Source organism: Centrocercus urophasianus, unplaced genomic scaffold (genome assembly GCF_019232065.1).
Source record: "Centrocercus urophasianus isolate 14NV4802_14NV808 unplaced genomic scaffold, USGS_Curo_1.0 seq_1372, whole genome shotgun sequence".
NCBI classification, from domain to species: domain Eukaryota; kingdom Metazoa; phylum Chordata; class Aves; order Galliformes; family Phasianidae; genus Centrocercus; species Centrocercus urophasianus.
The window spans coordinates 4051-30652 of record NW_024884556.1 but is presented as its reverse complement, the minus strand read 5'-3'; the positions used below and the strand labels follow the sequence as shown (position 1 = coordinate 30652).

The 26602-nt window shown below is 35.2% G+C and overlaps 1 protein-coding gene across 1 annotated transcript; it reads left to right on the top strand.

Annotated features, from left to right (window-relative positions):
• Positions 1-3: 3 nt before the first annotated feature.
• Positions 4-25469, top strand: LOC122157444 (tyrosine-protein kinase Fer-like; the record flags this gene model as incomplete). The annotated part of the gene is given in 7 exon segments (XM_042813094.1): positions 4-126; positions 3949-4122; positions 7333-7432; positions 20293-20322; positions 20325-20475; positions 23043-23180; positions 24000-25469. Coding segments are annotated over 7 exon segments (840 nt in total), but the record flags the coding sequence as incomplete, so codon positions are not given.
• Between the last annotated feature and the right edge of the window lie 1133 nt (positions 25470-26602).

Genomic DNA, 26602 nt, shown 5'->3' with positions numbered 1-26602 from the left:
GTCAAGAAATTTATGGTCATGCGTGTAAAAAGTGATAAAGAGTATGCCTCCACTTTACAGAATCTTTGTAATCAGGTAGATAAAGAAAGCACTTGTCAATTGGATTATATCAGCAATGTATCCAAGGTAAGACTGAGGAATTATGAATTTGGAATATCCTTAGAATTAAATATTTGATTTTTGTTTGTTTTGTTTGAGTTGGATTCTTCCTGATTCATCTTCTTGGGAGTTAACGTTTCTGAAGTTTTTAACTGCTTTTAGTTCTTTGCTGGATTGTGGAGCACTTGAACTCCAGTCTTGCGTAGAATTTAGTAAGTAAAATAGAATCCTAAATTCTGAAATTTCAGTATTTTGTGTCTCCATGCTTCACCTCCTTTGTTTTGAAAACAAAATACGTTACAGTGAGCTTTTCTTTTGAGACAGTTAAATGGAAACTATTGTTTATGTTGTATAGAATTTGTGACAGAAATAGAAAAATGCCGGGAAACTTAAGGCAAAGTGTAGCATACCAACTGTTATTCACACCACAGTGTGTGATGTTAAAACAAAAACTTAATTCAGGATGTTCCTTGTACTTGGGAAGTTATTTTCCATCCAATTTACAATAATTTTGTTGATCTTTCTATAAAGTAAGGCTGTGTTTTCCCCAAGTTATTGTCAGGCTTGCAGTAAGTACAGTGAAGGCGTAGTTGAAGGAAACTTCCCTGTTCCACCTGCTAGTAACCTTTCCTCTTGACTTCGATTCCTTTCTGACTACAGAACGTAATTCTGTTTTATGGCTTATTCAATTTTTGATCCTTCTGCTGCTGCAGTGCTTACACAGTTCCGTCAGTCTGGCATGAATCCTGCTCTCTGCAGAAGGCTGGTTTGGGGACAAGTTAAATTCTACACAAAGCATTTTTTATGCAGTGTGCTTATGAAGTTGCTGCTTGAGATCAAGTTATGGTATTGCAGCAGGAGCATTAGTGCTCTGTTTGCAGCTGTCTCGATCGGTACTAGTGAAAGTAAAGTGACTGTGTGGCTTGAAAGCTGCACTGAAGTAGCTAGTTTGCTTCAGCTGCCCTGAAATAGCACTGGGTAGTGTTTATCTGTAATGGATTCTGTTGTTGCCTGCCCCACCCAATATTTCTTGTCTTGTAAGCTGCTGTGCTTGTTCTTTTGTGTTTGGTTTTTTTTCATCTATTGCGTTTTGGTGGTATGTTTGAAATGCTGTTCACGTAGTTATGTATCTTACCCACAGTTGTGATGATTTTGGTAAATTTACATAAAACTTTTTTGTTCACTGATGGCAAAATCATGTATTTTTTTCAAGCTTTCTGCTGTCAGATCCCAGAGTTTTTACAGAATTACAACAATACTGTTAATATTTCTTGCTGTTGCTGCCCCACTGGGATTCTTGTTATGTGGTAGCAAAAAAGCCTTGCAGTGCTTATGGGCAACAAAACAGTGGATTCTGGCTAAAATGGTAAAGAAGCACTGGCACCTTTTGAATGCTGAGCGTTGCAACCCTTCAGGTTCACCTTCAGGTGATTAGCTCTCTGCTCAGTTGAGCCTCTGTAAGAAGTTGAATACGTGTCTTAAACCATTTTCTATGCAGGTTAAACTGAAGCATTTGTTTCACATTTTTAAGTGCTGTTTTGGATGTTGCTACTCAAGTTAATCTTTCAGGTTACTTTTGTTCATTTCATTTTTCTGTCGGGGAAGTGCTGTTTTCCTCCTAAGCCCATGATCTCTGATCTTTCACATAACTACAAAAATATTCATGTAATACTGATAGATCATATGCATAGGCTTGCCTTGAAGTTAGACTGTCAGCTTGGATTTTATGCTAGCAGAGTGATATATTGTCATATTGCTTTCAGTAGGTAAAATATCTAAGTTATCATTTGATTACTTGAGCTGTTCTAATATATATTGCTATTTAATTATTCTTTTTGTCTCTTTCTGACATTTTACATAATTAAAATCTGACACAATTTTTGTGGGATGTAAATAGTATCTTATACTTCCTGAATTAAAATACTGTCTCTGCATACTTATGTATGTTTTGTGTGCATCCGTGTCTAAAAATGTTTTCTAATCAAACAATGTTATATTTTACAGTTTTTGCTGGATCGTGGGTTTTTAGAGGAAAGGAAGTGCTTTGCCTTTCTGATGACTCCACCCAGCTGTTTTTTTGTCCCTTAAATCTTAATTTTTGTAGTTTTTCTTCTATTATAATCTTTCACCTTCTGCTATTTAAAAACAATAACATTTTACAGAACACAGAAATCTTGTTCAACTAGTGCTTTCTCATCTAAAAGCAGGAATATGAGGAAAGGGAAAATGTGCAAATTATTTTGTTTTTTAAATAGATCACTTTTCTTTTGGTGTCAGTCTTGGGTTAATTTTTAAATAGAAGGACAGGTTTTTGCTAGGTGTCAGACTTAATTGGGCTTGTTTGGTGAATTGTAGGCTATGTATTTCTTTATTGATTGAAGCTGTGTTTGTCTGGCAATAAATCACCCAAAGAAATGCATTACTTTTATTACTTTTTCACCTCCGAGAGTGCTATGATGAGCTTTTCTGTAACCACTCTTCTCATATGTATTTTTGATGTTATTTTTATTGTACACAGCTTTGTGACATGGCTTCTGAAGTCATTCGGAAAGTTCTCTGTAAATGGAGAGATAAACACTTTTCTGATGTAATCAGTAATCTTCAGACTCTGAGCTTATTATATAACATCACGCTTAAAGCAGTAATGCCAGTGGTTGCTAGAATTCTTATCAGCTAAAGGAAATATTAAAGATGGTTTACTGCATACAGGAATTAACTTTCATTTTGTTCTCTGTCTTTCATTTTGTTCTGTGAATTACAGTTGGCTAGCAGCATTGTTGTGTATAAGTATGTATGCATATGTATGTACATGCTCATATAAACATACATATGTATGTTTGTATATGATAAAAAAGATGAGATCTGCCAAACAAATGAATTTTGTAAGTTTTCACGATATAAGGTGTATTTCTATGTTTAAAAATATTAAGACAAGTGCCATTAAAACTGATGTACCAGCTGCATTCAATAACTGGTAATTGTATTGGAAACAGCCACGCTGAAATGTTAACTGCAGTACAGCAGTCTGTGTTAGTGAGTTATATCTTATGAATCCAATGCTGTTCCTGTCAACAAAGTGTAATGGGCAAGGGTTTTTAAGGGTAACAAATACTTCCATCTGAACTGAACTCTAATTCTTGACTTTTCGTCTGTAGTGCACCAAAAGTCTCTCTGTTCAGCACTCAGTTCTTATCAAAAGCCACGATATATTAAGCAGTCCTGAAAACAGACTGTTGGGATGGCTAAAGAAGTTATTAAAGTAAGGTTGCAAAAAGCCGCTTGGTTGCCGTGACAGGGAACTTCTAATCTGTTAGCAGCATTACATCGCGCTGCTGCTGGTGGCTTGGTGCTGTCAGTTATGTGAAGCAGCTGGCAAATGGTGTTCTCTTGAACAGTAATAATTCAAATGCTTATCACTGTGAGGTATTTAGACCAGGACAAAGAAGTCATTTATCAGAGTAAATGATCAGGTGGTGGGAAAGCAAAGAGCACAGGAATGTGCTTGTCAGATGTGTTGAAGATGTGATCTGAAAAAAGCTGTAGAGCTTTCTTGAGTGTTCAGAAGTGCAAAGAGTACTCTGTGGAGTGACTGTATGATGCTGTGTTTTTGTCCCTGGTGCTTTTTTTTATGAGTTTATGACTAAGTTCACTGCATGATTTTGTTACAGGAGAAGGAATTTTTGTGGAAGATCTCAAGTGAATTTGGGAAGTTCAGTTTTTATTTGTTGTTGTTTGTTTGTTTGTTTTTAACTGAATGCATCTTTTACCACAACCCATTTTCATTGTTTAGTTATTTGTCAGCTAGAATAAGTGACTCTTCTCTCCTGATTTTATTTTATTTTTTTATAGTCTTGGTTGCTCGTAGTACAACAAACAGAACAGCTGAGCAAAATAATGAAGACACACGCAGAAGATCTTAATTCTGGGCCTTTACATAGGCTTACAATGATGATCAAGGACAAACAGCAAGTGAAGAAGAGTTACATCGGGGTTCATCAACAAATTGAAGCAGAGATGTACAAGGTATTTTATTCAAATGTTCTTTGTAGATTTACTGAAATTTTGTGTACTTAAAAAAATAACATTGAGCATTTTTTTAGATTTTGTTTTTGTTTTTTGCTATTGTAAAAGCGGTATCTAGGCTGCCTAGCTCAAATGTTAGTTGCTTCCTATATGTTTTTTCATTGCTGCTACCTGACAAGGGGGAAGAGGAAGTCTTTCTTCTGTGTGAATTGATTTGATCAGATAGTGTAGGAAATGCTCCTCGCAGATGATTCTCTGTTCCATCTTTTTTACTTTTCTCATTTTGCTGTAGACATCCACTGAAAGCTTTTATTATTGAGTGATTTTGGCAGCCTGGACTGTTTTGGGTGGGGATGGGATTCTAATCCTTACTGTAAAATATAAGTCAATTGTAAACCATATATTAAGTCTGTAGGTGGAGGTCTTCAGGACCCTTTCTATTGTCAGTTGTGTCTGTGTGATATTGACAGCACTGTGTCTTGTCAGTAAAGCTGACAGAAATCTCAGTTTAATTCAGATGCTCTGGGGGAGGATTAACTGCGAATGTAAAGAAACCGATTGGTAGTCTAAAAGGTCTCACAAGAAAAGCACTGTTTCTTTCTTTTAGCAGAGATTTAGAGATCTGGAGTAGCATAAAATATAACCTACGAGTAACGTACAGATATCGCAGACTAGTGAGAAAAAGATTCTCGGGCAGGTAATGAGAATAACCTTACTCTAGTACTGAACATGTATCATGTTAAATGTTTGGCTTTAGTAGGACTGCTTCCATAATCTCTTGGGAGTTTGGCATCTTCCCTGGGTATTAACTGTGGGAAGTACATCATTTTTAATGCATGTTTGGTAGAGATTGTCTTATCTGATAGAGTTGCCAAGCCAAATAATCACTCACAGGCACTTACAGATTAGTGCATCTGGAAATGCTCAGGATCAAAGGTGGAGAAAAAGTGTTGTGATAAACTTACAAAGAACTTGAGAAATAGAAAAAGAAAGAAGATAACAATGAAGAAATTAGGGATAGCAAAAACAAGATTGCTGGGTATTCATATATGCTTTTAAAAGAGCCTGTATTAAACATGCTTTTTTTTCTTTTTAAGTTCACTCTTGTAAAACGCTTTTTAAAAGAAAGAGAGTAAGACTTCAACAAAATATAAAGTAGACTAAACACTCCGCAAATATTTAATTACAGGCTATATTGATTTTAATCATAAGGTGAACAAAATGCATGATTGTGCAAGTTTTTTTCCATCCTAATGAATAAACTTGCAATAATTTTTGTACCCCTTCTTTTCCTACCGCCTCCTTCTGCCTTCGTGGCTTTCCTAAGAAGCACTTGGATAAAGTTTTGGTTAGATGTGGTATGTTCTTTCTTTGTTAGCTGACGTTATTTATTCAAAGGTTCTACGTCAATGGAACACCTCCAGAATGGTTCCCAGAAATCCCGAACACTTTTTGTGTTCTGTGGCATTAGGTCTATTTCCATTATATGTGTTAAGAAAGTACTTATAATTTCCCAGAGCATTATCCAAAACTTGTACAGAACAGTGTCTTTACATTTCATAATCTTTAGGGTATCTGGTAAGGAACTGTTTGCCCTTTCGTGAGGGCCCTTCTTTTCTTATTCTAGAGACCTGTACAATGAGGAATCTTTTTTGATGAAATTGTTGAGGGTAATGAAAGGCATGGTTTTTAGTAAATCTTGAAGTTTATTTCAGTTTCCATTGAGATCTTTCAGATTTTTTCTTTCTGTGTGAATTTTAAGGGGAAGAAGTAGACACTAGCCAAGTGGGAAATACTGTATAAATATAAATTGGGATTAGGATAATCCTTAACCACTTCAGCTGCTTAACAGTAAATAGAGGATGGAGGTGCTTTGTTTTTCTCTGTTGATGGAAAAATACATTGTGAAATTAATTTTCCTGGACCTTGAAGTTATTACAAAGGTTTTGCAGTATTGTTGGCCTAATTTAATTTCCAGCTTTCTGTTAGAAAAGAACATTCATCATTACGTGTGTATTGTCTTCATTGCTTGCTAATCATGTTCTTCTGTCCATTGCTTAAAGTAACTTCATAATACGAGTGTGCTGTAAATTTTATTTCTCCTGTGCTTTTAGTCAATAATAACAGCAGTTGTGAATGATTTTACAGTACAAATTAATGTGAGAATATGGGATGAATAGTTTGCAAAAGATCTTACGTTCTTATTTTTAAATTGAGCCTTTGCACAGGTGGTCCAGAAGTAGGAATTACATGTAGTGTCTTGTTTGCTCTTGAGGGAGTTTCCCTGAGTCTTCAAGTGTTGCTCGTGAGAGTGAGAATAATGGTATCTGGGCCTTATCTCACAAAGAAAGGAGGGATTGTGAATGCTAGTTTTCTTCATGCCTTTTGCACAAGGACGAGTTTTTCTGTAGAACAGACTTCCTTTTCTATGCAGTGCAACATGTGCTTTCATTAGATTAAGTTCCTCTTCCATGGTAGCCCATTGTGAGAGCATGTTGCTTTGTCAAAGTTTTTACATTTCTTCAATATTTATGTCAACTTTGTGGTATTGTAGTGACTGGTTTGTAATGAACTTGTGTTATACGTTCATGAATTATGAATATTTTTGAGCAGTGAACTAATTTTCACGCTGTAAATGAAAATAGAAGGTTGAAGTTTAATATTCTGTGATGCAAAATGGAATAAGTGTGTCTGTTGAAAGAAACTCTGCCAGTACTTCATTCCACAGTACTTCTTAAAATTTTTTGTGAATTTAAGTTTCATGTCAGATAGATTTATTCATGCACAGTAGCTACTTCTAAGCTATTTGCATAAAATTTTAGATCCAAAAGTTCTACTGTATTTGTATTTTGAGACATTAGAAGAATTCCTTCTTGTGTGAATGTTTTCATCTTGTATGGTTTAATGATCATCCTTTTTGGTGCTTTTTTCACTTTGACTGAAGTGGAATAGTGTTTACACTAAGATTTCCTAAATGTTTGTCCTTACGCTGTGCTGCAGAGATGCAAACGGGGAAATCACTTTCAGGCCTCTTATTTCATTCTGAACATTCACTGATTTTTGATTTTGTCATGCTGCATAATAGTCTGATAGGATTATTGCAAGCCATTAAAAAGTGGCAGCATCCTTATTTTTGGAGTAAATCTTATATGACATCTTTAATGTTGAGAGTAAGTATTTTTTATGCTCTTTGTTTCTGTTTTCTTAAAGGTCACAAAGACAGAACTTGAGAAACTAAAATCTAGCTATAGACAACTAATAAAAGAAGTAAATTCTGCCAAAGAAAAGTATAAAGAAGCCGTGGCTAAAGGTATGACTGACTTCAGTTTATGTGCTTACTATTGCCTTTTTTCAAACGTAATGCAACGTTAGAGTGAAACTAGGTAATGCTTTTATTTTGAACAACTTAATGAAGATGTGAAAATTCATTCAGAATCTTAAGAAAAGCTAGTTGTCATCAAGATAGCTTGTTGATACACTGAAAATGATAAAAATGAAAAAAAAGAAAAGTGGTAGTCCTTCATGACAAAAGATTACTTCTTTAAGCTCTTCAGTTATTCCTTTAGTGGATGCATTGCAGTGTAAAATTGCTCTTATGCACAGTATTAGTAGTGAAAATCAGGTTGCAGATCCTCATGTACATCATAGCTGCAGCCTCCTTGTGTCTTATGACCTATTATGGCTTGCTGAACAGCATCATCAATGCTATTGATGATAGCGTCATCAATTCTGATGACGGTAGAATAGATCTAAAACTTTCCAACATTAAGGAGCAGGAGAAAAAAAATTTAAAAGTGATGTGTCCAAACTTCATAAATTTTGACTTCCAGTGAATTGTGTTAATGATTAGGATGATGAAAGACTTTGCTATAGGATATTTTGAAATACCTTGTTAATAATTGGTCTCACTTGCCTAAGATTCTTTTTCGTTAAATTAATTGCATGATGGTGCATAAATACAATTCCAACTGCAGTGTTTTTATGTCATTCTGATTAACTGATCTAATACTTGTTTAGACATACAACATCCAAAAGCTGTTTTTGAGACACTTACTGTGTATTTTCCTGCTTCCATTTAGTATTTGTTTTCCATTAATACAGTTCATGGTTGGTTTAACTTCCTCTACTGTTTTACTGTTTACTTAACAGCCTCTGACTATCAGAAAAACTGTTTTTCCCCCTAAGAATTTCAGTATTATTTTGCTACTACTGCACCTCAGACCATGGTATTGCTTCTGTATTACCTGTATGCAGCTAAAATGGTTGTGTATTTGCTGGTCAGCTGAGCTGTTTGAGTATTGTTAAGCCATGGTATTTTCACAGTGTTTCTGAGCCCTCAGGTTGTCAAAGTAGTTTGCAAGGTGAACCAGTTAGGGAAGTCTTAAAATTATAGTATTTCATTATTCCAGGCATTAGTTGAATAGCAGCGGCTTACTCAAGTGACGTGCCATTAGGAGATAGTCTTTTTGTTAACATGAAAACTGGTTTGGTTTTTGAGTCTCACAAGAATGATTGAAAGCAAGGGAAGGAATGCTGCATACGGTAACAGTGGGAGGGCATAGCTGAATATTGGAAATAAGCTGAAAAATAGTTAGTTAAACAGAAAAACGAAAATTGTTGTCACTAACTCTCAGAAGAAACATGAGCCAGTTCATTTCTGCTTTTGGAAAATATGATTCTTGACAGACTCTGTTCCTCTGGAAAACATTACTCTTCATTACTCTTCATTACACTCTTCATTCAGTGTCTGACCCCTCCTGTCAAGAGCAGAAGAAAACAGCTACTCTGCAGGAAATATGATTTAGTCCTTGCTCCTGGGCTGGAGCTGCTAAGTCTGCAGAGTACACATGCAAGTTAGTCAACATCAAAGCAAGTCATAACAAAGGAATGACTTGGAAATTTCTGTTTTGCAATTGTAATCATTTTGCAATTAGGTGACTGTGTGGTTTATACCAATACTTACATATTTCTACTAAGAAAATACTGAAACAACTACTGAGAGAGGTACATGCGTTTCTCTACCTAGGGAAGACAGTTCCTTTGAGTTGTTAAAAGCATACTTAGATTTTAAGCTGAACGCTTAGAGTGTTTAAGTGAAAAAGTGAAAGTGGCAAAATCAGGAATTATTGGTAGTGATCTTCTTTAGAAGAAGTTGATTTTATGATTTTTTTAGCTCAGCTTTTTGGCTAACCTGTGTCATACTTTACACCAGCTAACAGGACAGTCATTTAGAACCAGCATGTTGATGCTTTAGAGAGTTACAGCTGCTTTCTTTTCTAACTGAAAATACAAAGAGAATCTGAGGAATGAGAATAAAAGTTAAGTGATGAATTATGACACCAGGTAATTACTAGCTGTGTTTCTAGTGGGGAATGGGAAGGTGACTGGAGGAGATTTTGCATGGAGAAGGAGAAGCTATTTCACAGTGAGGAAAATGGAACTGCTTTCTGAAGGATGCAGGAATTTCATTATGCAAGGATTTGTGCTCTCCAGAGCGGAGAGAGGTGAAAGTGACAGAGATGGTGTGTCAGGAGTTCTGGGAAGCCCCCCTGCAGCATATCTTTTCCTCTTCCCTCTGGGAGAATAGTGGCACACCTGAGCAGATGATGCACTGCTAAGTCCCACTTGCTGTTTGGTGCTTAGACTGCATTTTACTGCCCTGTTCTGGCTGCCAGTGTCTGCTGCCGTGTCAGTCAGAAATCGTTGAATCACAAGATCATTTGGGGTGAATTCCCTGCCATGGGCAGGGTTGCCAGCTCCTAGATTATGCTCCTCAGGGTCCCATCCAGGCTAGCTGTGAAAATCTCCGAGGGTGGCTCATTCACAATTTACTGAGTAAAGCATGTCCACCTAACATCTAACATAAATCTCCCCCCCTTTTAGTTTAAAACAATTCCCCCTTGTCTTATCACTATTCAGACTGTAAAAAGTTGGTCTCTTGTTCATAAGCTCCCCTCAAGTACTGAAAGGCCACAATGAGGTCTTCCTAGAGCTTTCTCTCAATGAGATCACCTCCCTGCCTTGCATGTGCCTTAACAGATCTTCCAGGAGGATCTATTCTATGATCTCTTCCCAGGCACAGAGGTGAGGATCAATGGCCTGTAGTTTCTTGGGTTTTCCTTTCTACCATTCTTAAAAATGGGAGTGATATTTTCATTAGCGACATGATTTGCTGTTCTTTTGTGGACCAATGATTACTGTGGGAGTCACAAATGTAGCTTGGCTGGTTGTGCTTGGGTGTGGAGATCTCTTTGTCGGGCAGTCTGGTTGGTGCTAATCATTTGATTGATGAGCAGTTTTTGTCCTTTACAGTCCTTACTTCTGTCTATGATTTTATGGGTCATGAGAGAAGGGTAAAGTCACAGACTGAAATGATTCAGTGCTTCTGATGATGTATACTTACCAGCAGAGAATCTGCACAAATTCTTTCTAATAATCTCTTCTGGTTTTAAAACATTTGAATTGGAGCATTTTGTAATAATGTGCTCGGAATGCACAGTGTGTTCATCTACAGAATTGAGCCAGTAGGGCATGTTGGGGTCATTTGGAGAAAAGCTTGAGAACTACTGGGCTATCTTTATATAGTGAAATAGATGCCCTTTGTAATCTTTCTCATGTGTGCTGTACAGAAGAAAAATTATCATCTTCTTACAGCTGTGTCCCATAGTGACAATTGCATATTGTACGTACACTTCTAAACCTGCAGTGATATTCTAACGCAATGATGCTGAGTAACAGAGTAATTAAATAGAATGCAGCATATTGACTTAGCTGCTACAGGAAAATGCATCGAAACAAAATGTATGCCAGATGGAAAGACATTGTTTTTCCCAACCAGAGGTCACAAAGTTCTAAAAAGTTTCATAAATAATGAGTAAAGAATACAAACTGGAAACCGCAGAACAGTTGCTGGCATTTCTCACTACAATTTGAATCTCAGTTTTCCTACACCTTAAAAAAATAAAAAACAAAAACAAACAAAAAAAAACATAAAAGGAAAGCATTAATTCTTAGACTAGCATTTATTTTTATAGCCAATTTTGGTATTTGGTGTTAAAATGTGAAATGATTTTGTATCAGGTAATCTTTGCAAGCTGAAATATTGCCAGTATTGCTGTGGTAGGTTCATATTGGATTTTAGTACAATATCATCTTTACACAACAATGTTTATAGTTTTACTGGAAATACATCTTGTAAAGATGTTTACTGCATTCTTGTTGCTAGTTAATTACTGACTGAATGTGGAAACTATTGTAACATTTTTAAGTAACAGAATGGATCCAAAATAAACAGTATAGAGATTTAGTATATTATTTCATTATTTCATTTTGTGTTGCTCCTGTATGGTGGAATATCACATATGAGATTTCCCTAGGCTGGCTTATGTTCCCTGACAATGTTGTGATTTAGGGGAGACTGGAAACCTAGCACACTACAGAGCATTGCATCAGATGAAAGAACGATTTTTGAAACCTGCAACTCCTGTGATACGATTCTTTAGATTTCATTTGTCTTTTGTGTTATATATTGAATGTTCACAAATAAGACAGCAGCTAAAAAGGCTTTCATTCAAATTGTTGTCCTGCTACTCTTTGTGCTACCTGAGTGACCAGGAAATACTTTTATTAGGTGGCTGGTGCATTAATTCTGTCTGTAAAATAGTGATTATACTACTACATTTCCTTGTGGCATGTGTTGCCTTTAGGGTTTGCTGAGATGGGAAAAACTCTTGAGTTTAATTTTGACTGAACCTAACTTTCTAAGATGAAACAAATGTTGTTTGTTGAACCAATCTGTCTTATTCACAGATGTCAGCAGGCTGGGATGGATTTCAAATCAATCATAAAATTGTCTGAGTTGAAAGGAGCACTCAGTGGCCATCTAGTCCAACTCACATGCAATGAACAGGACACATAAGCCACATCAATTTGCTCAGAGCCCCATCCAGCCTGACTTTGAATATCTCCAAGGATGGGGTATCCACTGACTCTTTATGAAGCCTTGTTCCAGTGCTTTACTGCCCTTGTTGTAAAATCATCTTCCTTATATCCAGTATAAATCTTTCTTCCTTTAGTTTGAAACCATTTCCCCTTGTCCTGTCTCAGCAGATCCTGCTAAAGAGTCTGTCCCCTTCTTTCTTACAGTCTTCCCTTTTATGATACTGAAACACAGCTCTTAGGTCTCTCTGGAGCTTTTTCTCTCTCAGCATGTTCTGGCAGGGGAGGGTGTTCCACTGGATCATTTCTGTGGCCCTCCTCTGGACATACTTCAATAGATCTGTCTCTCCTGTGCTGAGGACTCACATCTGGATGCAGTTCTCTAGTTGAAGCCTTACCAGCACAGAGCAGATGGGCAGCATCACCTCCCTCTCCTTGCTGGCCATGCTTCTTTTGATGCAGCCCAGGATAAAGTTGGATTGCTGGGCTGTGAGGATTCATTGCTGACTCATGTGTGCTTGCCATCCACCATCCAGTACGTCCATGTCCTTCTTGGCAGGCCTGTGTTCTTTTTGGCCTACAGCTTGCATTGTTAGTGGGCGTGAGTACTCTGTTGTAGCTCATAGGCACTACAGCAGTGCTTGCAGATGCTAGGGTTATTTCTTCTGTGTGAAATAAAGCTTCTAGAGAAGGAAACTCTGTGGACTTCTGATGGAATTTGGAACCATCTTCAACATATCGTTTCTACTCACAATGGACATGCAGCACCAGGATGTTCTCTTCAGTCCTCACAAATCAGCATTTATGGGTCAGAGAATATTTTTTAATGGTGCTTATTCAAACATGTTACTGCAGATCGTGTTTCAATTCTTTTTATTTTTGTACTTTGTTTATGTAAGTGCTGATATGCGTAAAGTAAATAAATTTATTGAACTAACTCTTAACTCAGAAGTTTAGGTCTTCAGTGTTCTGTAAATTTGAAATCATGAAGCATATACACATAGTTTTTTTTCCCAAAAGAGAAGTATTTGTTACTTGCACTCACTATTTTGTTAGATAAGGTATGGCAGAAACTTGTTATACTTGTCTAAGAAATAAGTTGATTAGAGGAGGAAGCGGGTGATTTTCCTTGTTGAATTCATGTAGACTTCTTGCAATACATTAAGGGAAGAAAAATATCTTAGATGAAAAGAAAATGGAAGTAATATCTTTGTAGCAGTAGTCTTTTGAAAACCATGTCAGTTAAGAGCATTATGCTTGCATCTCTTTATTTAGAGAATAATGTTAGGGTTGACCAGTCTCAGACTTTGATTCCTAAGACAGAACTAACAAGAATCAGAATTCAGTTGTGAATTGTGTAATATTTTCTTTATTACTGAGATCAGTTACCTTGAATAAAACTAGTTACTCTGCCTTGAATTATCACTATAGCCTTTATTTTTTTCTGTCCTATGGTAGAATCATAGAATGGCTTGTGTTGGAATGGACTTCAGGCGAGTTGCCAGCTACTAGATCAGCTACTAGCAGAATGCCCAAGGTACCCATCCAGCCTGGCCTTAAGCACCTTCAGGGACTGGGCATCTATGTTCTCAAAATTGCTTGCTTTAATTTAAAAAGTATGTACGAAATTCACTTGAGAGAAGCAGAATACAGAGATCCCACTAGTACTCCCTCCATTCATGAATCTGTGGAAGCAGTTATAAGGATTAGTTTAAAATTCTTTAACATTAATTTATCATATTGCTTTAAAAAAATGTTGCTAGAAGATGACCAATGTGAAAGTGTTAGTCATCTCACTGATGAGATAAAAAAACATTTTAAATAGAATAAAGCAATTCAATAATAAAAAGGTGCATTCTTTTCTAGGCAGAGTGACATAATGCCCTTTGATAATGTGTCTTTCTAGAATTAATAAGAAAAATTTTCTTCTTAAAGAGGTTTGTTGTATTGAAAAACAAATTGAGAAGCAGCAGAATGTTCAGGAGTTACCTCTGATACTAGAAACATTGGGAAATAAGTATATGAGAAGATAGACACAGTGCTAGAAAAACTGGTATTATAAACACTATTCACTGTCTAATAGATGGACTTTTATATGTTATTGGTGGCACTTAGGAAAAAGATTCTAAGGTAAACCAAAAAGAAACATTTTTATGACTCAAAAAGAAGTTTTATTCTGAAGATTTGCTTTGTGTACCAAAGGATGATTGATGCTTTATTCTACAATAGTAATACATTTTAAAAGCCCTAATACTCACCCTCTTTTCCCCCCTTTAAGCTTGTCTCAAATCAGATGGTATGATAATCCAGTGAAATTTTAAGTGGCAAGCTTCTTGGCTTTTCATGGGAAGCACACCTAGACAGCCTAATAAAGGCAGATGCTAATTTAAACTAAAACCACTCATTGCATCTGAGCCACAGAATAAGCCAAAACAGATGAGATATCCAAAGGGAACTTCTAAGGTGACGAAGGAGTGTAGCCTGTTCCATTATCTTACTGTGTTCCAAGTATTACCCAGGCCATTTGTGTATTTCCTTATGATATTGTGTGGTTCGTTGCTGAAAGTTTGCTATTTGAAAAATGAGCTGTCAAACACACGCTGTCTGTTTGGTAAGGGATCCTCTATCCCTGAGTCAGCTGTTTTGATCATATCCTGTCATCTCTTCTTTCTCCAATAACAAAGTACTGTCTCATCAGTACTACTCTTCAACATTGCCTGTGTTGTTTTTTCCTGTTTTCACCCATAACCAGAAATGTGATCAGATTTGCTTTTGCACTTCCTGAACTGAAAGAGGCAGTGACTTGAATTTTTGATGTCATGTTTTGTCTTGGAAGTTTCCCTGAGATTCTTGCCTGTAATTTTTTTTTTTGTCTGGTTATTTTCTTCCCCACTGTTATTCGTGTATGGTATGTCAAGATTTTCAGATTGCACTTTAATTTTAATTTGATCAGTCTTAGAATTCTGCCACTTTCCTCTCTCCTTTGTTGAAGGAATTTAAGAACAAATAGCTCAAAAAGTAGTACTTTGATTTGGTCTTCTTGACAATTTTTCTTAACATTGTTGCAAAGAAGTGCAAGTTAATCTTTATTTAGAGTTCACTGGCAGAGATGTTTGTGTGAGCTGTAGGATTTATTCATTCATTTTGGAATGAAGAAAAGCTCTGGGCTCATACTAGCATGTATCCTTTAAAGTACAGTGTTGTGGAGTTTTTTGTTGTTGTTGTTGTTTGTTTTTTTGTTTTCCTACTAGCTGATGTTCTATGTAGATACCAAGCAATTATTTCGTAGAACATTCAGTTTCAGAATTCTTCGTAACCACTTTTCGTGTTTGAGCTATCCAAAATGTTTATATTTGAACTTTTGATTTCAAGAGGAATGCTTTGAATTCCATGTTGGTCAAACCTTTGATTTTCACTGCATGCATTTTCTCTTTCAAAAGGATAAATTTGTAACAAAATGATTTTATCTCTCGGATCTTCACTTGTGTTGTGGGATATTACTTAATATTTAGCTGAAACTCTTAAACTGGAAATCTTAACTGGAATCTGCTGTTGCAGAAACAATAGAGTATTGGTTATTTCTTAACCCACACTACCATGAAGCTGAATATGAAATCTGAACAGCTAAACTTCTGCTAGTTTCTAAGTGTTGTACTACAGATATCACCCCTCAGTAGATGGATCCTTGTGTGCAAATGAGTGAATATGTTGCACTGTATGTCAAAGTATTACAGTTCAAGAATTTCAAGAGAACAGTATTAACTGTAATGTAAATTTGGAAAATACACAAATGTTAAATTTTATTGAAGTTGGTGGTAGCTAAAAATAGTGAACATATAAAAGATTTTAAGCCTTTATTTAACACTTTTGACCAAACATTAAACGTTGAGGGTAAAAATTGTAAGGACAAAAAACTGAGCTCCTTAGTATAATTATGTCTTTTTAATCCAAAATATATATGAATTTTTTTCTGCCTGTGCAATATTTATTTTCTGAAGGTCAATTTCTTTGACATGTTTTCACTGTGGATTAATACATATTTAAAATATGATAAAATTTATGAGCTGATTTTTTCTTAGTTCTGAAGAGTTATCCAGTTAACATTTTGCCATTGTAAGTAAATCTATGCTTCTAATAGAAAATACCCTATGAGAGTTTTTCTGGATGGCTCCTGTACTAAATACAACAGTTTTTAACAGAAATAGGAATACTTGACTCTCTGGAATAGTTTAACAAGAATGCCAACCTTTTCTTTGCAAATGTCAAATTTGTATAATTGAATTTTTCAAGCTGCACGGTACTGTTTGTGACTTGACATATTGTACACTCAGTTTGTTTCTGTAAACATTGAACAGATTTGATGACTGATGGTGGTAGGATTATATCTATCCGTAACATTCTGTATATAGATAAGGAAAATTTGATGTTTTCCTCAATGTAAATTGACACATAGAACAACTGTGTACTCTGCCTCACTGCATTTTTCTGTTTTAAAGAATAAAGGATGGGAATAGTACTGTAGCTACTTTTTTTTGTTAATTACATGTTCAGAGACTGCATTTGAAAGTAGAATGTGTATGGTAAGTTGATCTAGTTTGGAATTTTTGGAGGTATTTTCCCAATGAGTAATGAATAGCAAAGGCATTTAGTTCTTATAGCATAAAAAGGAGTAGTTTAGCTATTAACAAGTGTCATGAAAGTGATACAGTGCTGATAGTCTCTAGTTATGTAGTTGTGATTATTAGTGGTGTGATTAGCTTAGCTGTTGAAAGCTCTCTGTTGTGATGTTTACTGATGGAGCTCTGTTTGGTTTTATGTATGTTGATTTTTGTTTAACTGATAGAGTATGCAGCTTAAAGACATGTGTGGACAAGCTGCACGATTTAAGCTCTTCATTCTACTGTAATATTTGGAGATAATTTTTGTTTATGTAACCTAAACAGTCCAACATTTCTTTCTCTGCTGCCATCTTGACATCCTTTGCCAGTTTCCCAAGGAGTTCTCAGTGCAGTGCAAGGTTAGGCTGTGTTTAAGCAAAACTGAGTTGTTCCAGTTTGGAGTTCCAGCTGCCTTGTCCTGTCGTCCAGTCCTCTGCCTTGTCCTCTTTCATGCAGTTCCAGAACTCTCAGTACTACTTGATGGCTTCCCCTACAAACAGTATTCTGTTGTTTTCCATTATCTTTACATGTTCACATGCCTGCTATTCTCCACAAACACCATTTGGTATGTGTTTTGTCTATCAACAGCCAAACTGATGTCTTAGCCTACTGTACTTGAAAGCTGAGTGTATATTACACTTCGATTCATTCTCAGATTTGCTGAAGTCTTTTGTTAGGGGGTAATATAACCAAGTACTTGAAGAATGGGAAAGTGGAATACTATGCTATCCTACTGTCCTGTGGTCTTGGTACACTGGTGTCAGATGCGTTCAGCAGTTTCTAAGTTCTGGAATGCTATTCTGGCCGAGCTGTTTTTCTCCTGCCCTGCAAATGATACAGGTTTGATAGAGACAAAAAAGCTCAGTATTCTTATGTTTTGGCAAAACAAAACAAAAAAAAGTCTTCCAGTGAAGCATGATTTTTTTTAATTTGCTTGAGTCAACATCTTCAACAGCATCTTCATCATCTCATATATTAAGCCCCAACTAATATTTCTGAGGGCTACCCACTGACTCCCTACTTCTTCCTTTAAAAATTGACCATAGTACTTCTGTTACAATGTTCTCAGATACCCTCAGAGTTCTAAAGCTAAACAGCTTCCAGTCCTGCTAATTTCTGACGCCTCCTGGGAAAGATTGTTTATCTCTTTCACAGGGAGACATTTCAGCATGGAAAATTCAGAACGTCATTTGTAATGAACATGAATGGAAAATACTCACATTTTTTTCTTTCCTACCAGCTCTTTTTATGTAGCTATCATGTAGGCTTTCTGACAAGCTTACTGACTCCTATGTATTTGAAAGAGGACCAATTTGTTGTTGCTGTAGAAGTTTGTCTCTCAACTTTTTTTGACATGCCTTAATGTGTTTCTGTGTTTTATCAGAATATACAGTCCAGTCCTTTGTCTGTTTCGTGTTAAACAAAATTTCAGCTTTTCAAGATATACATTAAGGTTTTTAATTTTAAAAACTGTGTCTTTCTTTTCTGTAATGCTTTGTGATGTGTAGTTGACATGATAAAATAGTCTTTTATTATTTAATTTATTGTAAAATTAAAAGAAATGCAGCAGCTTAAATGAGATTGTTCTAGTTAGTGTATGTGAATTTGTGCAGATAATTGTGAATCTGCACTTGATAATTGCAGATAAAGATTCATTTAAAATGCTTTTAGTTCCTGGAAGAAGTAATCAGACAATTAATAAGTATCTGATTATTTATAACAAGGATATGGGGACAATCTTATAAGTCACAGTGAGGAATTGTCAATATAATTATCCTTTCATGACGATGATAAGGGCAGTGCATGATCAGGTTGGAAATATCCTAGTAGAGGTGCAGATCTGTCAGCATAAAGCTGGTTGGTGAATTGATGTTAAGGGGCTCCTGTCAGGATAATGTATCATGCAGGATATATGTTGGGATTAGATGTGGGTGGTCTTTCAGTGTATCATCACTTGGATCTAGAATTTGATTGTTAAATTTACAAATATCAGTATACCTTAAGGGAATTTAAAGTGCACAGGAGGACAGCTATAGACTTTCAGATCATTCAAGAAACTCAAGAGATGTCTAGAAATAAATAGCATGTGTGTATATATATATATATATATGTATATATATATATATGTGTATATATATATATGTTTAGTGCTGACGTTTGTGGGAACCCTTGAGTCACAACCTGAACCAGTGATTGAGCACTGGGAGCATAGATGCAAGCAATTCACCTGTATGACTGGAACGGATGGACTCTGGGTTCTAACCTCATTTTAGGGCTGGTAGCCAAAAGGAAGCATCTCTGTTCGGAGATCTCCTTCTCCGGGAGTTTCTAGTGAGCCCTGATCCATGGAAAAGGGTGAGCTGTTTCTTCTTTATTAAGTAATTGTGATCATTGTCTTTCCCGGATGATCTGAAAACTGAAACAAGTTTAAGGTAGCTATATCAACTGCCTGCTATCCTTATAACATGATTGTATGGCTTCCAAAGTTGAATTTTACCTGAGGTTACACTTGTGTAAAGTTGTGAGCCATTTGGCACAAAGATTGGGTGGAAAAGGAGAGTGCATTATCTTCTGCTACATAAAAGATGAATTACAGAGGGCTGTAGAATCTATTTTTCATGTCACACATTGGTAAAATAAGCAACAGTTTAAATTTATAAATTTGTAGTGGAGAATGAAGGAATTATATAATGAGGGTGTATTTTGAGCTAGCACAGCACTAGGCCTGAATAGTACTGGGAAACTGCATAGCTATCACTGGAGATTTTAGGAAGACATGTCGTGTATCTGTGTAATTACTGTGGCTAAGAGTAGAGTAGATGACCTTCTGAAGTACCTTGTAGCTCTCTGGTTCAGCACTGAACTGATCTGATAGAGCTAAGATGCAGTGTTGAGCTCCTGATCAGTATACTGACAGTGATGAGGAAATGTTAAGTTGTAGTAGAGCTGAGAGTTTTGTACAGGAGTAACGGTGCTGGAGTTCAGCTACTAATACGAGACTGCATCAGTGCTTGCTTGGGATGATATGTAGCACTAGAGTGCTTGCTCAAAATAAATGACAGCTTCTGTGTAAATCTCAGCTAGCAAGACATCTCTTATTTTCCTCATTTAAAATGTTTGTTCGCTTTGAGGCAAATGAAATGTTAGTGTTTCAATAGTTGTGTGTGTGAATTTTTTAGTCTTTATTCTTGACAGTTATATTATTTCTATACCAGAATATACAGTGGTTTTCATGTACTTTTAGATAAATAATTCTGGTCAAAGTAAAAGTAGTTTTTTTTCTTACCTGGAATAAGAAAACCAAGAGATTTGGTTGTATTAGAAACTTGAGAATGGTCAAATTTATTTCTTCAGCAAAATATTTTGGAAAGGTTGTATTTCCAACTAATAATAATAAAAACATGTATTGTCAAATATCTTGGATTGATGTTTCTGTAGGATAATAATTTAAAAATAAAGTGCAAACCTATTATGAATCAATTAGATATCAATTAGATTTATGCCACCCACAAATCTGTGTACTTTTAATTCACCTTTTCTTTTTTTGTTTTGTTTTGATTCTGTTTTCCCCTAGGAAAGGAGACTGAGAAAGCCAAAGATCAATGTGTAAAGCCACTATGAAGCTTCATATGTTGCATAATCAGTATATATTGGCACTGAAAGGAGCACAGTTGTATCAGCACCAATATTATGACACTACGCTTCCTTTGTTACTTGATTCACTACAGAAAATGCAAGAAGAAATGATTAAAGCCCTGTAAGATACTTCCTTACATATTTTAACTTGCAAATGTGTGTAGTATTCTATTTTATTGCATTGTTAAAAATTAGTAAACTGCAATCAATTAATTAATATATCATGGGTACTGAAAAAAGCTGTTTTAAACTTTCAGTAGACAATAATTGTGCGTAAGAAAGTCTGTTCAAATACAGACAGTAGTTTGGAGGGATTATTTATGCATTTTGGCTTGACACTGTTTTAATTTTTCAATTTAACAGATTAATTACAATGTTTACAATTTATCCTCTTCTTCATCTGGAATAATATAGAAGTTTGTTACCTTTGTGGTAGTCTCATTTTTATTTTTGCCACTAAAAACCTTTGCTAAAACTGTCCAGCCATCTTGACAGTCATTTTGGAGGCGGACAGATCAGGGTCAAATGTGTGGGGAAATAATAGGATCATGTAAACCTAACATTACTGTGAGGAATCCAACCTTTATTTTTAAAATACAACTACCTTTTCCCTGGAAGATCATTCTCTGCATCACGACAGAAGATGTGTAAATTGATTATTCTAGAGAACAGACATCAAGCCTTCTTTTCTGGTCTGTAGCTGCCATGCTGCCTCTGTGACTTTCCTGAAGAGTTCTTGAAGAGCTGGTTAGGTCCTCTTCTTAGGTGTTTTGTAAGTCACTAAAAGACAAAATTATTACTTCTTTTTTATAGCTATTGTTCAGTTAGATATGAGGCAGTCTTCTGTAACTCATTTACTTACTTTTACAGAAATACGTGTTTGTATTTATGACACAAATAGGAAATGAGGGAGAATTAAAGATTTTGTGCTCAGTGTCACATAATCACAGTGTGTCAGGACTGGGGGGACCTTGGAAGATTGCCTAGTCCAATGCCCTTGCTGGAGCAGGAACACATAAATTAGGTCACACAAGAATGCATCTAGGCAAGTTTTGAATGTTCCTGGAGAAGGAGACCCCACAGCCACTCTGGGCAGCCTGTTCCAGGGTTCTGTTATGATACGCTTGTGGGAAGCAGACATTAATGGCTGTTATCAGTATTATTGTATTACTGTCGTTAATTCTGGTGCAAGAATCTAAATTAAATAGACCTCTGTAATACTCTAAGTCTTTTTAATCTTAATGTATGCAGAATCACAAGAGAACGCGCTTAAATTTCTGCATTGTAATTAAGTTGATTTTTTTTTTCCCAGAAATGCGAGTTAAAGTAATACACTGAAGAATTTTATTGTAAAAAAGGGACTGTTGAGCCCACTTGCATTTGCTGTCTGTGAATACAAGCTTGAAAAGTATTTTTGTCAATTTCAAAACTTTCTGTAGTTAAATCTGAATTGATTGGGAAATTACTGATTTCTGATATCATGAATTAATTCTGCAAAAAAGAAACAGTGATTTCATATGTGGAGCTTAGTGTTGTTGCCATAGTATTCCTTAATAGTTCTGATTTTGCAGACCAGCTGGTTTGGTTTTTATGTAGATAGATAGTAATTGCCATTGATTCCCTTTCTTTTAGATATAGCATTGTTGTAGCTGATATTGGCTTGTTGCACTCTCTTTGAACTGTTTTCTGGAGCTTTTTCAGACACATTCACCGGCAAGGCAAGATTTAATGACTTACCTTGTCCCTTTTCTCCTCAGAAAAAATACTGGAAAAATCCAAGCAATTAATGTTTTTTACTGAGTAAACATAGTTGAAGATCATACCCAGGAAAAATGTATTTTTACCTCTTTCTGTGTGTTTTCCTCTTGGCTGGCTAAAATCATCAGTATTTTAAAAGTCTTGCCATGCTTCAACACCTGGCAAGCCAGCAAGTTTGTCACAAAAAAAAAAAGAGTTCTTTTGTGGAAAGCTGAAACGGAGAGAGCAGGAAAGTATTCTGAGGAAATGGATGCTCACTGGATGCTCTTAAAATTTGTGGTAAAATACTGCCTGTTCTTTTACACTTACCATTAATCACAAAGTTTATTTTCCCCACTTCTGGAACTGACTAGTAGGCTGAATGGCTTGTACTTTCTTGTGTGAATTTCCTCTTTGATGTTTTTTCCTTTTTTAGTTAACAGGTCAAAGTGAAGTGTGCTTGTTTTTGTCTAAACAACAAATTCATAACATAACTGTGTGATAAAGGATAAATAATAATGAAGAAAAAAAATTGTTAAGGGAAATTCTCATTCTTCAATGTTTCAGAATGTATTTTGTTATTCAGGAGTACATGAGATGCTGTAGCGTAGATTATGACAAGCACGATGATTCCTCTGGTTGTGAAAGAATGTCATCAATAAGTTATGTACGTTCCTTTTTCTTATAATCTCTGCAGCTTTAGTTCATCTTCTCTGTGTAATCAATACAAGGATCGTGGTATTAGAGACATCTCCACTTCTAACCAATTTCTAAAGAAAAGGCCACAAATGCTCTGTTATTGCTTTAAGTAATATACATTGTCTTATTTTTTCCCTTTTTAGCCAGTTGCAACAAGAATTTATAGAAACAGCAAACTGAAACTTTGAAGCATCTCCAATACCATCTATGCCTTCAGTGCCATGTTATACTAGAATTTTTTTTCCTCTCTAGAAAAGGAATCTTGGATGAGTATAGCCAGATCACCAGTCTTGTTACAGAAGAGATTGTGAATGTCCACAAAGAGATCCAGACTTCGGTTGAACAGATAGACCCTAATTCTGAGTATAACGACTTCATAGATACTCACAGGTACACATTTTTATCTTAGTGTGCATGTTCGTATTTTTTTGAGTAAATCTTGCATTGAACTGCAATGCTGCTTGAGTGATCAGACTTGAATTTGTTTTTCTTTCACATTGTTAATTATAAAACTTTATCCTAATTTGAAAAGTTGTTCTACTTGCATGTGCAGAATGCTGTTGTAGAAAAACAAAATCCATGTTAATGTTATTGCATGTGAAAAGTCATAGCGTGGTTACTGACAGTGGACTATAAATTATCATCCAGCTTCAGTGCAATCTAATTTGCTGTGTATTTGGTTGGAGTTTTCATCTATTATAGTGCTACGTGTGTATGCTTTATTCCTCTCACTATCCTGATTGTGAATAAAGTGAATGTTAGGCATCATAATCTATGTTGTGATTACTGCAGAGTGAGCAGTGCCTGAAACAACAGAGCATGCAGATAATGCAGTAAAGTATTGTATTTTTAAATATACTGCATTTGTTACTTACTGAGCTGTAACTCCACGTAGGTACATATGGAAATAGTTCTAAGACCCCTTATTTTATACTTTACTGTTAACATATGTGAGTTGGTAATTGTCAAGTGCAGGTTTATAGCAGGGTCAATGGCCTGTGCAAACAGATGTCTTCTGAGAAACTTTGGTTCTCCTATGAACTTAATTCAAAAAATTGTACTTTATTTTATGCTCAGGTGTTTTTAAGAGTGTATTCTTTGTTCAAAGGATAAGGAAGGTGTATACAATTGCTATTTTCTATTATTTAACTATGTTGTATTTTAACTATATTCCAATTTAATAAATGCAATATTTATTTTATGAATTAGATCTTCAGAAGTTGTTGAACAAGAAATAGAATTTGATACATCCTTATTAGAAGAAAATGAAAACCTTCAAGCTAATGAGATCATGTGGAATAACCTAACAGCAGAAAGTTTACAAGTCATGTAAGTTGTCTTTTTCAAAAATCTCATCCTTTGGAAATGCTGTCATAGTTCATATTAAATGCTTATTCAATTCACTGCATTGCTGTGTTCTCATTTTTGAGGTCCATTTTCTCAAATCATTATTTTCAAGCTGTAAACTGTTAGTGATTTCTGTTCTTATGGTTCGCTTGCACAACATACCCAGACCTTCTGAATACTTGCCAGCACTTTCAATATAGTTTCACTTTCTCTGCAGTTATTTTACACAGTGCCCCAAATGCATCATTAATCTTCCTTAGACATTTATTTACCTTCCCAAAACTGTTTCCACATTTAGTACTCTAGGAAAAAGTACCAGAATCCACTGGTGAAGCCATTGAGTACAGTGATGTCATTAGTGACTTATATTATCATCCAGAGGAATTTCACAAATGTGGTAGTTCACTTGATTTCTGTTTGCTTTTGTTTTCTAAAGGAAGTCCATTATTAGAATTTAAAATATATTAACTTGTTAAAGCAAGTATACCTTTTGTATTATGTTTCATGGGAACATTATTTACAGTGATAAAATGCATATTTACATATTTTGGTTATTACATATTTAAATGTTTTCATTAATTTTACCAGCTTTACCTTTAGTCAGTTGCCACTGGCATTCAATTCTTCTGCTGAGGTTATTATTCTTAGTGTATTCTTATTATTTTATCAACTTTAGCTTTTCCATAAAATAGCCCATTGTAGTTGCTTCAAAGATTAAAATATACATACACATACAGTTAATATTTCTTATAGCAATTTAAAACTGTTAAGTGAGAATAATGATTGGTTTGTGGTTCTTTGGTGTCTCTTCTGTATATCCATGCTTGACATGCTTATAAGCTATAGAAGGCATAACTAGTCCAAGTAAGATCAGTGGTGAGTTGTGGTTTTTAACTTATTTTCTGCTTAATCAAATTGTTTCTTGTAGATTATTCTGAAAACCAAGGTTATAGGGAATCCTCATAGCAGTAAGATATTTGGAACACAAACATTACGGTGTATCTTCCATAGATTATTCTAATCCTTATTTTTCCTCACCGTGAGAGATTCTTTGGATTTTTTTCATTTATTTTTCAAGGTCACTAACTAGCATATCTTTTCATAAATTTATTCTTAAATAGGTATTGAAATAAGTTTTCAAATGTAAATTTGTAACTTTCTTTGTTAAACTCCTCTTTCCTTGTACTCAAAGAGCTGCATCTATCATGTCAAATAATCCTACAATAGTTAAAACCCTTTCCTTCTTTAAGCATGCTTCTAACATATTTATTTATTTATTAATTTATTTACATATTTATTACCAAACTGAGATCATCCCTGAGTATTTAAACACTGTACATGTAAATCGACTTTAGCTCAGTAACAGGAAAAATACACTTATTAAATCAGTCTTTTTGATCCATCTTTATGTTTTTCTAAGATTCTACATTCAGTAGTTCAAAAAAATTAAATAAATCAAAATAACTTTTTTGCTTTTATGAATAAAACGTTAGTATTTCTAACTAAAACATATGAAACTGCAGTTTTCTTGTAAAAAAGATTGTCAAGGTTCTGTCTGTTTATATTTGTAAATATGCACCTACATAGTTGCCTAGATAAACACATTTTCAGTACAACCTCCTGTCTATTCTTTATAAGCTCGATGTTCATCCACTTCAAATCCTTTTGTGCATTTGAAAGACAAGTTTTATGGTATGATAATATTTTTAGAATAGAAGCTGTGGATGTTCCTGTTCATAGCAGCTAAGTTGGACTAGATGACCTTTAAAGGTTCCTTCCAACTCTCAACGATTCTGTCATTCTAGGTGGAAGTTGATGTTGACTGGTTCATCTTTCTAAGTAGTGTGGAAGATGTGGTGTCTCCTGATACACATTGATGATTTTCTTGGAGTGGTAGAGGGAAATTCCAAAAAGCATAACAATGAAAGTTTATGATTGTCAGCTATTACAGTCTCAGAAATTTTCAAAAGAACCACGCTGATACTCTGTTTCAATCTCATGCTGTCATATAAAATTAGGTATTTTTGAAATTTTAAAGCATTTCAGTGTGTTGGTTCTGCATGTGTACAATCATATATTACAGTGATGAACAGTCTTATTTGTTTGGTTTTAACTTATTGAATACTTGTGCTTTTGCTGTATCTGTATTTGGTATATACTGAAGCTTGTTCTCCTCTGCAGAAACTTTCTGATATAGAATTTATGTGAACAAAGCCAGTGATTTTAAAACTGAGGATCATCAGTCAGTTTCATATTGTTTCAGCACATGCAGAATGTGTATTTAAGAAGTGAAGTTAAGAATGCAATATATTGATCTTACTTGCAAATTTGTAGATGTAATAGATGTAACATCTGTTTCCTTTATTTTAATTGCTAAGCCAAATACAGTGTTGATTAAAATACTGATTAGAAAGCTGACCAAAAAAACCAGCAGTGTTTTCAGTTAAAGAATTGATAATTAATTT